The sequence below is a fragment of the Peromyscus leucopus genome, chromosome 13 (assembly GCF_004664715.2).
Source record: "Peromyscus leucopus breed LL Stock chromosome 13, UCI_PerLeu_2.1, whole genome shotgun sequence".
In the NCBI taxonomy this organism is placed as follows: domain Eukaryota; kingdom Metazoa; phylum Chordata; class Mammalia; order Rodentia; family Cricetidae; genus Peromyscus; species Peromyscus leucopus.
The window spans coordinates 4,653,295-4,664,851 of record NC_051074.1 but is presented as its reverse complement, the minus strand read 5'-3'; the positions used below and the strand labels follow the sequence as shown (position 1 = coordinate 4,664,851).

General features: G+C 38.3%; 1 protein-coding gene across 1 annotated transcript; it reads right to left on the bottom strand.

Annotated features, from left to right (window-relative positions):
• Positions 1-482: 482 nt before the first annotated feature.
• LOC114697846 (UDP-glucuronosyltransferase 1A9-like) lies at positions 483-1,305 on the bottom strand. Its single transcript, XM_028876178.2, has one exon. It carries the CDS (start codon positions 1,303-1,305, stop codon positions 520-522), a length of 786 nt encoding a protein of 261 aa, XP_028732011.2. The 3' UTR covers positions 483-519.
• Between the last annotated feature and the right edge of the window lie 10,252 nt (positions 1,306-11,557).

Sequence of the window (11,557 nt, the reverse complement as noted above, 5' to 3'; positions counted from 1 at the left end):
TTTTCTGTTTTCATGGGACATGTGTAACATTACTGTCATTTTTCCTCCTCAGGAAACATTTCTTTGTCTCCTTGCCTTTCTAATATCATGACCCTGCTCTACACACAAAAATAGAAAGGATACATATATATTTAAAATTAGATTGTAGCTTGGAATGTATAGGCAATTACGTCACAGGTGAATACAGACATATCTATAGGGCACCTATAGACTTGTTTCCTAATTAGTGAATAAACACAAAACAATTCTACAACCCAGGAAGAAATTCCATATGCAGTGATATAAACAATAAATTACAGCTCAGTAAAGAATTTCTTTTTTATTGTCCTAACCCAGAGCTCTTTTCATTCTTTTTTTTTGGTTTTTCGAGACAGGGTTTCTTTGTGTAGCTTTGCGCCTTTTCTGGAACTCACTTGGTAGACCAGGCTGGCCTCGAACTCACAGAGATCCGCATGGCTCTGCCTCCCGAGTGCTGGGATTAAAGGCGTGCGCCACCACTGCCCGGCCCCAGAGCTCTTTTCATGTGATGAACAACAAATAACATACCTTGGAAATCAGCTTTCTTTGTTGGCAGTTGATTCCACCAATGAACACCATGTTGGGCATCACAGGTCTGGGGAAATCTAACACAAAGTCTGAGCGTAACAACCAAATAGACACTTGGCTGAAGAGGTCATCCATTGTCACTGGGGTCTGGAGAACTTCAGAGGCAATGTCTGTAGCAGTTTTGAAAAAATAGGGGCAAAATACACGCTCCTCCATGTAGGAGAGCTGGTTCCACACTCTCTCCTTGAAAGTCATGGTGTCTGTGAATTTTAAGAGAATTCTGGGAACATAAGACAGTGGACTGGGGCACTGGGCACCTTCTTCCAGATAGTGACAAAATGCACCTCTTGCGAAGATCACCGAAGGGAGCGACAAATACTTGGCCACAGTTAAGCCGCACACATCAAAAGGATCCAGAAACACAGCATCAAAAGAACTCTGCTTCAAGAACTCCACTAACTTCTTGTCATTAAACAAATCTCTACAATGTGAAAATAATAATTCAAAGAAATGTTTGGCTGAGCCTGTCAGAAAAGAAAACATACTTTGTTCTGGAGTTTTCCATTGAGTGTCAGAAAAATACCTGAACTCACGGTTCATATCTTCCAGAGTGTGAGAAGTTGAGTATGTCTTCACTGTCAAATTCAGGGATTTTCCCAGTTGCCAACTCACCTCTGGCACAACTGCCACCACCTCATGCCCTCTGTGGATGAGTTTCTCCACAACCATCTGCATGGTGAACCAGTGGCTCCCATCCATGGGCACCACCAGCAGCCTGCCTGCCTGGGCAAAACCAGAGGCCAGCAGCAGACACACACACAGAGGAAGGGAGGCTGGGAGACCTGCAGGAGCCATGGGAGAAGTGGAGCCCAGGACAGTCCAGTTGCTGAGAACCTGATTTCTTCTGATAGAACTGGTTGAAACAGTACAGGGACAAAACTTTTTGCTGTATTTGTATGTTTGCAAGTGAAGTTAAATTCAGTGTTAATGATTTACTCAAAAGAGTAATAATTAACGAACTTCATTGGCTCCCTAACCTATTTGTTGAAACCATTTTCAAACAATGTGTTTGGATGTTGAAATTCAGAAAAATTAAGAAGCTGCTTATAAGGATTTTCTATATCCATCACAGGCTCAATTGTATTTCATTAGAAGGGAAACTAAGAAAGATAGACAGTGAGTGTCACCAAGAAGAGGTAGAGAATGCTAGAGGTCACAGAAAAGCAAACCTCTCCCTAAAAGGCACATTATGCCAGAAAGGAGAGACATGCGTCAAATCAACATTGCGCTGAGTCCATGGATCTCAGAGTTCAGGAGTCTTGACTGACAGACACTGAGCTTAGGACTCAGCCCTGCTGTAAGTCTCTAGTACACCAATGTTACACAGCCACTGTCCCTGTCAAAATGAAAACATTCTCTGTGTTAGATCAGTTTCTGTTATTTCTGCAACCTTTCTAAGACAGGATGACTGTCTTTCTGAGCCTGGCTTTTGGACAGACATCTGGACAGAAGACAGATGAAGAGATGAGCCTCTAAAAGCTTGTTGCCTCCAACGATGATGATCAGATTAAGTTACTCTAGGAACAATGGTCAAAGGCCATGGTGATAATTTATTTTTGCACCTCAATAAAGCTTATTTGGGTGTCAGAGGGAAAAGTCAGCTACTATATTAAACATAGAGATCAGGCAGTGGTAGCAACAAACCTTTAATCCTATCACTCAGGAGGCAGAGATCTGTCTGCATCTCTGTGAGATCAAGGCCATACTGGGTTACATGAGAGAAAGAGAGCCAGGCAGTGGAGACACATGCCTTTAATCCCAGGAAGTAATGTGGCAGGACACAGAAAGCTATACAAGGCATGAGGAAACAGGAACAATCTCCCTTTGGATAAGGATTTCCTAGCGGTAAGAATGTGGCTGGCTTCCTTCTGCCTCTCTGATCTCTCAGTTTCACCCCAATATCTGGCTCTGGAGTTTTTACTAATAAGGCCATTCAGCAATTTGTCTTACAAATGGTGGCCCTAGTTTGTGGCATGAATTCACAAAAAAAGCTGCTTGCATGTGGCCTTACAGGCCCGGGCTAAAGCCTCAGTTGCTCGTGGCTGAAGTTTCCACCCCATGTGGGCCAGAGTCTCTTTCACTTCTCTCCCAGTGGACTGTAGGCTTTCTCTGGATCCCCATCTCAGGCTGATAACACACTAAGTAGCTGTCTTGAAACCTGCTTGGGGTTCTATTGATCTATGCACAGGAGTCAGCCTCACAACTGAATCATTATTGTCAGCAAATTTGGTGAGTCAAGTAAGATTTCTTATAGCGAGAAATTATTTAAAAGTGAAATTCTTCCCACATTAAAAGATGGGAAACATTTCTACAATGGAGGGAATTTGATCTCTGTTTGAAAACACAATAGGCAGTCTGAAAATGGAACAACTAAATGTGATGATAATTAATGCTGATGAGATTTACATAACATTAGTTATGGATATTATTTGTTTGGTCATTTATGTTTTAAGCATTAAAAATTTGTTTAATTTGAGTGCCAAGATAAAAGTTTTAGAAAAATTGGTTAAAACAGATTATAGAGATGTTCAGATCCAGACAGAAGAGTTTAAATGTAACCTATCTCAGCACTGCATTTTACACTTACAGAGAAACAGCCTAAGGCTTTCAAAGAACCAATAATAATCTATGTGGTAACCTTACAGGAACTGCCAAATGCTCAAGGCTGTGTACCAGCTAACTGGACTCCAGTGGAAATGTTAGATTTTAGGAGTTTCAAGGAAGCTAAAGTCTCATATGGTATACATTCTCTGCTTATAAAGCAGATGTTAAACTCGTGGTCAACTTGTAATAGAATTATCCCTCAAGACTGGAAATATTTGGTTACAGCTGTTTTAGAGGGTGGTCCACAGTTACAATGGAGGACCTGGTGGATAGAGGAGACTAAGACTATGGAACAACAAAGTAGGGCTAGAGGTATGAAAATTTCCCAAGATCAACTTCTTGAAAAGGCAATTACCTCGATATACAAAGACAATCTTTATATAATGACCACACCCTAATTTTATGCTGAATGGGAGCCTTGAATGCTTGAAACAGAATTGAAGAAGGAGGAAAGAAAATTGAGTCATTTATGAAAATTATACAGGGCCCAAAAGAAACCTTCACTGATTTCTTTCAAAGGCTGTCTTCAGGAGTAAATACAGTGATACCAAATTCAGAAGCTAGACAGATAATAATTGAATCTCTGGCTCTTGAAAATGCTACTGCACAATGCAAAAGGATAATTAGGCCATTAAAGACAAGATCAGCACCCTTGGAGGAATGGATCTGAGATACAATTAATATTGAATCTCATGACCATGATGATAATTGGATAGGAGAGGTGATTTCCAGACATTTGAAGAAAAATAATGTCAGATGCTTTAAATGTAGTAACAAGGTCATCTAAAAAGGGACTGTAAACAGGACTGTGGTGGTATTGTATTCCCCAAAATATTGTGTACCCTTATAAACTTATCTGGGTTCAGAGAACAGAAAGGCCACTAGATACTTAGGATAGGCAGTGGTAGCACATGCCTTTAATCCTAGCATTCCAGAAGCAGAAATCTGACTGTTCAAGGATACAGCCAAGCATGGTGACTCATGCCTTTAATCCCAGAAAGCGAGCCTCTAATCCCAGGTGGTAGAAAGCATAAAGGTATATAAGGTGTGAGGAAAGCTGGTTAAGCTTTCAGGCTTTGAGCAGCACAGTTCAGCTGAGAGCCATTCTGAGGACACAGAGGCTTCCAGTCAGAGGAAACAAGACCAGCTGAGGATCTGGCAAGGTGAGGTAGCTGTGGCTTGTTCTTGTTCTCTGATCTTCCAGTTCACCCCAATACCTGGCTCAGGTTTGATTCTATTAATAAGAACTTTTAAGATTCCTGCTACACAGGACATTCCTAGAATCAATGTTTCTTCAAGGAACAATGGCAACAGAATGATCCTCCCTCTGGATTATGCAGAAGGTGTAGTAAAGGCAAATATGGGACTAACAAATGTAAATCAACAAGGGACACACAAGATAATCATTTACGTTTGCCATTGTGAAACTCCCTGAGAGACCACTTTCAGGTCCCCATGGCAAATTCAGTTCAGTCCTTTCCTGCCGTCATAGAAGAAACCAATTACCAGAGCAATTAAGCAAATGCCTATTGTGATAACCTATACTGCTCAGGGTGATAGAACAGCTATAGCAGAGAGAACAAAAAATTCAGGAGAAATCATAAAGTGAATTTTTTGGCAAGCTTCTATAAATGAACAAAGACCAAAATGTAATAAATAAATAAATAAATAAATAAATAAATAAATAAATAAATGATGTTAGCATTGAGGGTCTTATAGACAAAGGCATGGATATAGCAATATTTGCACCAGAATTTTGGCATCCAAATTGGACTCTGCGGGAGCTAAATGTTCATCTGTTAGGGATTGGAATATTATTTCAATTGAAACAGACCACAAGATGAATCAAATGTATAGGGCCAAAGGAGAGAGAGGAAAATTAAAACCATATGTGACTAATATAGCTATGAATTTATGGGTCCATGATTTATTACAACAATGGAATACCCAGATTAACATTTCTCCAACCTCATAAATAAATCATAAACTAATGTATGTTTCTGAGAAAAATATTAGAAAATATAAAGAAGAGTCACTAGCCATCCAGATTGTACAAGAACAGGGCACAACAGCGGATGATCTTTTGAAGACACCAACAGCTCTACCTTTAAAATGCAACAGACAAACCTGTATGGGTTCAGCAATGGCCTTTAACAACAGAGGAACTACAAGCATTCGAACAACTGGTACAAGAGCAGTTAAATGCCCAACATGTTGAAGAATCAACCAGCCCTTGGAATTCTTCCACATTTGTTATTAAAAAGAAATCTGGTAAGTGGAGAATGGTAACAGACCTAAGAGCAATTAACAAGGTAATGCAGCCAATGGGCTCTCTATAATCTGCAATTGTTTTGTTTACTCTGTTACCTAAAGCATGGCCTCTTATAGTTATCAATTTAAAAGACTATTTCTTCTCAATACCCTTACAAGAAAAAGACAAAGAAAGATTTACCTTCATCATGCCTACTTATCATAATTCTCAGTCGTTTAAGAGATATCAATGGAGGATTCTCCCATAGGAAATGTTAAATAGCCCAACCCTGTGCCAATATTTTGTTTGACAGCCATTGGAAGTAATATGTAAACAATTTCCCAAATCTATAGTTTATCATTACATGGACGATATTTTACTAGCTAATTCAAATGTACATACTTGAAAAAGAATATTTGAAGAAATAAAGAAAATTTTGCTTTGTTGGGCATTACAAATTGCTCCTGAAAAGATACAAAGAGGATATTCTATTAATTATTTAGGATATAAAATAGGTCTACAAAAAAACTAGACCCCAAACGGTGTAAATTAGGAGAGATCAATTACGGACTCTTAATGAATTTCAAAGATTATTCAGAGACATTTCCTATCTACAGACTGCTGTTGGGGTAAAAAATTAATGATAAACTGTTCAAAACCTTAGAGAGTGAGAAGGACTTAAACAGTCCAAGGAAACTATCAGCTGAAGCTGAGAGAGAAATGGCTTTGGTGGAAAAGAAAATACAGGATGCACATGTGGATCACATGGATACAAAGCTTGATTGTGTTTTGTTTATTTTACCCTCTAAGCATTCTCCTAGAGGAATTTTAATGCAGAGGGAAGATATTACATTGGAATAGATGTTGCTACCAAATAAACAGAGTAAAAAATTAAAAACTTATGTGGAAAAGATCTCTGACTTGATTTTTAAAAGGAAAATTGAGAATTCATCAATTAGCAGAAATAGACCCAGAAGAAATTGTTGTAACTCTAACTAATGATGAAATTGACAAAAAAGTAAACCTTGGCAAAGATCTTGCAGTAATTTTTGGGGGGAGATTAACAACAAATATCCCAAAGTGATAGAATTTAACTAATAAAGAGAACTGATTGGATTGTGCCTTGCATTGTATGGGAAACACCCATAGCTGGAGCTTGTACATTTTATACAGATGCAAACAAACAAGGAAAGTCAGGTTATAAATCAGAAAATTTAAGTAATGTGGCTCAAAGTCCTTATTATTCAGTTCAAAAAAAGAATTATATGCTATTCTGATGGTATTAATGGGTTTTTCAGAAACTCTCAACATAGTTACTGACTCTCAGTATGCTTAAAGAGTAGTCTTACATATTGAGACTGCAGAATTTATCCCTGATGAGTCAGAATTAACTTTGTTATTTATTCAGCTACAAGATATAATCAGATATAGGAAACATCCTTTATACATAACTCCCATCCGATTCCATATGGGTTTGCCAGCACCTCTAGCACAAGGTAATGACAAGATCAATAAACTATTGATAGGAAAGGTGCTGGAGGCCTCAAATCTTATAAAAATTCATGTCAATAGTCAGAGTTTAAAAAAGGATTTTTCCATAACCTGACAACAAGCCAAGGAAATTGTAAGGAAATGTCCTACTTGTCCTTTTTACAATCAGACTCCAATACTAGCAGGATGTAACTCAGAGGGCACTTGGAAGAATGAAATCTGGCAGATGGATGTGTTTCATTTTGCAGAATTTGGAAAATTGAAGTATGTACACCACACCATTGCTATCTATTCTGGATTTTAATGGGTAAATGCTCTGAGTTCTGAAAAGGCTGATTCTGTAATTATACATTTTCTAGAAGTTATGGCCATCCTGGGTATACCTGTACAAATTAAAACTGACAGTGCTCCAGCATATGTCTCTGGTAAAATAAGACAGGTTTTTTTCCTTATTACAATATAAAGCATACTACAGAAATATAACACCATCCTACAGGTCAGGCAGTCACAGAAAGATCAAATTGAACTCTGAAGGATATGCTAAATAAATAGAAAGGGGTAGCAACAACTCCCAGAAATAGATTACATAATGCTCTATTAACTTTAAATTATCTCAGTGCTAATGAGAAAGAAACAACAGCTGTAGAGAGACATTGGATAATAGAAAAAAAAACTACAGAGTTAAATCAGCCTGTATACTTCAAAGATGTGCTGACCTCAGAATGGAATCCAGGATATATATTACACTGGGGACAAGATTTTGCATTTGTTTATACAGGAGAAGAAGAGCTATGAATACCATCAAAATTGATAAAGGATCAATTTGAACAAGAAAGACATCTTAATTAGAAGAAGAGATACTTCATCAACCAGCATGACCATCCAATTTAAACTAACTTATACAACTAGCAAGTACTTTTCATTTAATCAGATATAACTTGCCAAAAGTGAACCTCCCCATAGTTATTGCTGGGGAAGGGTTTTTTGTTTTTATCTTTAAGGAGAATGAAGGCTAAGGAATCTGAAGAACACTGTACATATGAGACATCTGAAGAATGTTGAAATCATCCCCGCCCCCCCAAAAAAAACCATTAGATAGAGACTGAACAACAAATGATAAAGCTCCCTCTCCTAGGACGTGACAACTAAACCAAAATTTTTCTTTTCAGTATCCCCTAAAGATGCCTTTACCCCCAGATATCAGAAAGTAATTTTAAGAAAAGCACACACACATTCCGAAGAGGTGAGGTGGGTAGCTTTTGGCCATTCAATAGGTTATGGATAATTGTCATTGATTAGGATGATTAGTTACAAGTTGTTAATTGTTAATGGTTAGAAAAAGGCTAAACAAAGGAGATTAGTTTCAGGGTTCTTGTTTGGAAAAAAAAAGAAAAAGAGGACTTAAAAGGTAGATTATTGAATCTATTCTGAAAAGAAAAAAGAGAAAATATAGATATGATAAGATAAAAAGGTAAATATTAAATCTACTTTTAAAGGCAACTATGAGTTTTAAATATTTTCATTGTATTGGATTTTTATATATCGTACACAAATTATGTTTATTGCTACAAATTTGAGATTGATTTATATAGATATGATAAAATAAAAAGGTAAATGATTGAATCTACTTTAGAAGGCAACTACTAGTTTTAAATATTTTACATTGGATTGGATTTTTGTATACTGTTTATAAATTTTGTATATTGATACAAATTTGAGATTGATTTTGTTAGAAAATATTGAACATATATTTTTAATCTTGTTCAAGGTATTGTAACAAGATTAATGTAACTTGTAACATATAACAATTAATGCAAATTGCTAGTCCTTGAAAGTTATTATTACCAACTAATTAGGATATAAATAAAGGAAAGTTAGAGGTTAGTCATTACAATCAAACTTGTAGTCATATTAGGTATGTTTTCCAGGTCAAGCAGAGATACATTTAGATAGACAGATCAGGTTCAAAACTACCTGAATTTGGACTGTGTTTTGTGGCCCAATTTCTGAGTGCACCAATCTAAGCCCTCCCAAACAGGAAAAATGCAACCTCAACCAATTCCAGAAAAAAATGTTGGGGCTAGTAATGCTTGGCCTAGGAAGCCAATACTTACTTCATTCATCCATGAAAGATGACCCAGTAACGCGGTCTGGGCATGTAGGTGTCCACCTCTGTGGAGCTCAGAGAAATAATCTCTGGTGCTTTTAAGAATGCAAATAAAAGCTGAACTCTGAAAAAAATTTAAAAGGGGATGGAGGCTGGAGAGATGGCTCAGTGGCTGGAACCAATGGCTGCTCTAAAAGAGGACACTGGTTCAATTCCCTGCATCCACGTGGCAGCTCACACCTGTATGAAAATTCAATCCAGGGCTTCAGACAACCTCACACAGACATACATGCAGGCAAAACACCAATTAACATAAAATAATAATAATTTAAAAAAATACACTGGCCCCTGATCCTCATACTAAGAGACTGCCACCTCCATGGATCCTATAGTAGAAACCAAGCAACAGCTATAATAACCTAGAAAAGAGTTGGCCAATAACTCCATCCAGGTACAGGGCCTCCCACCTTCCCAGGTTCCAGAACTGGAGGAGTTAGTTCTGCTTATGTGGGGAGGTCAAGCAGTGGGTCCCCTCAACTTGAAAGGTTGTGCAACAGCTCCACCCTGACAGCTAAATTCCACTTCTGCATACTTTAGAGAAGAAGCCAGCTTCAATTTACTTGGGAAAACAGACAAACACTCAGTTTAGGCTGAAACCCACCACACAGCTCTGCCCCAGAAGGAAGGTAATCAACTGTTCATAGATAGAGTCTGGTCCTTTGCGGGTCTGGTGCTGTGGAGAAATGGCGCTGAGCAGGATACTCTACCTCAGAGACTAGTCTGCAGCTTTGCTCAGTGTCAGATACAGTTTGAGAAATCACCTGACCAGAGAAGTTAACTTGTGACTCACTGGACCTGATGCTACTGTAGTATCCGGCCAGCTACTTTGACACTCCTGTCACTAGACAGTAGTGATTGGCCATCTGATAACCATTCAAAAGCAGAGGCCCATCCAAGTAGAGAAGTTAACATGAGCTCTGCCTCCTTGAGGTTGTCAATATTTGGACCTTCCAGAGTTACAGGCTAATATACATAGGTGGAACTCTGCCACACACACAAATAAATTCACTTGAGAAAAACTAGAAGAAGTTGAATCCTGAAATGCCTGGAAAACAAAGCATGGCCACAGGTGTTAGAAGAGCTATAGTGGGCCTGCTCAAAAAAGGTACAAAAAAAATCTTTGTTGTTGCATGTAATCCCACTGTATTACACAGGTTTACAGACTCCATTGATGGGAAACAATATGATATATGTCTGGAGTCCCAAGGAGGAGTCAGTGGGGTGAGCTCCCACCAATATTGCTGAATAACCCTCATCAGGAAGACAATATGGTTCATTTAAGCACAGCAATTTTGCAAGCTCCTGCCTGTGAAGATGTCAGTGATCTGTTACCAATCAAAGTACAAGATAAGGAACAGTATGCTACACCAATAACTAGATACTATTTTAATAAAGCAAATAGAAAATAATGCATCACTTATATACATCTATTACAAAATAATTTCAAAAAATTTCTAAAAGTTATATACTTGTCTCCTGGAGCACTTTTGTAGGCAAAGATCCTAAAAATGGAATATCAGAGTGGTTTGAAGAAATAGATATAAAACTAGTATTTTTTAAACAACCTGAAAATTATAAATAACGATTTCGGCTGAACACACAACACACAAGTGAAGATGTGTAAAGCTTCCTAAGTAAATCGGCAAGAAATATTTCATTGGACCAGAAACTATAAGTGGTACAAACACAAATGACAAACAGTTTAATAAGGAACCGTTTTCCCTCTAACATCCAAATCAGGCCTCCCTTCCTGTGCTAAGGGACAGATAACACACTTGGGAAAGTGACTAGCCCTGGTGGCCCTTGACTCACCAGGGAGACCATGTTGAATATCACAGGCATGGGATGGTTAAAAGTAAAGTCAGTGCCTGACAGTCAAATGGAAATGTCCCTGTGGAGACCATTGTCACAGGGAGTTGGAGAAATTCAGAGGTGATCTCCATGAGAAAATAATTGCTTAACCAAAAAATGAAAATAATTCCCACTCTCTTTGACAGTCAGGGTATCTGGGAGGTGGTGCAGAAGATGAGGCACACGGGAAAGGGACTGGAGTCCTGAGTGCTTCCTTCAACATTAGAGCAAAACATGACTCTGCTGACCATCCGACCATCTCACGTGGAAGGGAAAGATATTTGGCAACAACTAAGTTGCACACATCCAAAGGGTCCACAAAAGCCTAAAACAAAAACAAACACAAAACCAGAACTCTCTGCTGTGGGTAAGATATTAACTGCCTTTTGCTAAACAGACTCCTCCACAGTGAAAGATGATGTCATAGAGAAAGCATAATGACCTCCAGAGTTTCCCATTGAGTGTCAGCAACAACCTTGACTCTCAGTCAAAACCCTCCCGAGAGTGAGAACCTGAGTGACTGTTCCTCATATAATACAGTCTCTTGGTGAAGAAGTACCATGACCAAGGCAACTCTTAGAAAGGAA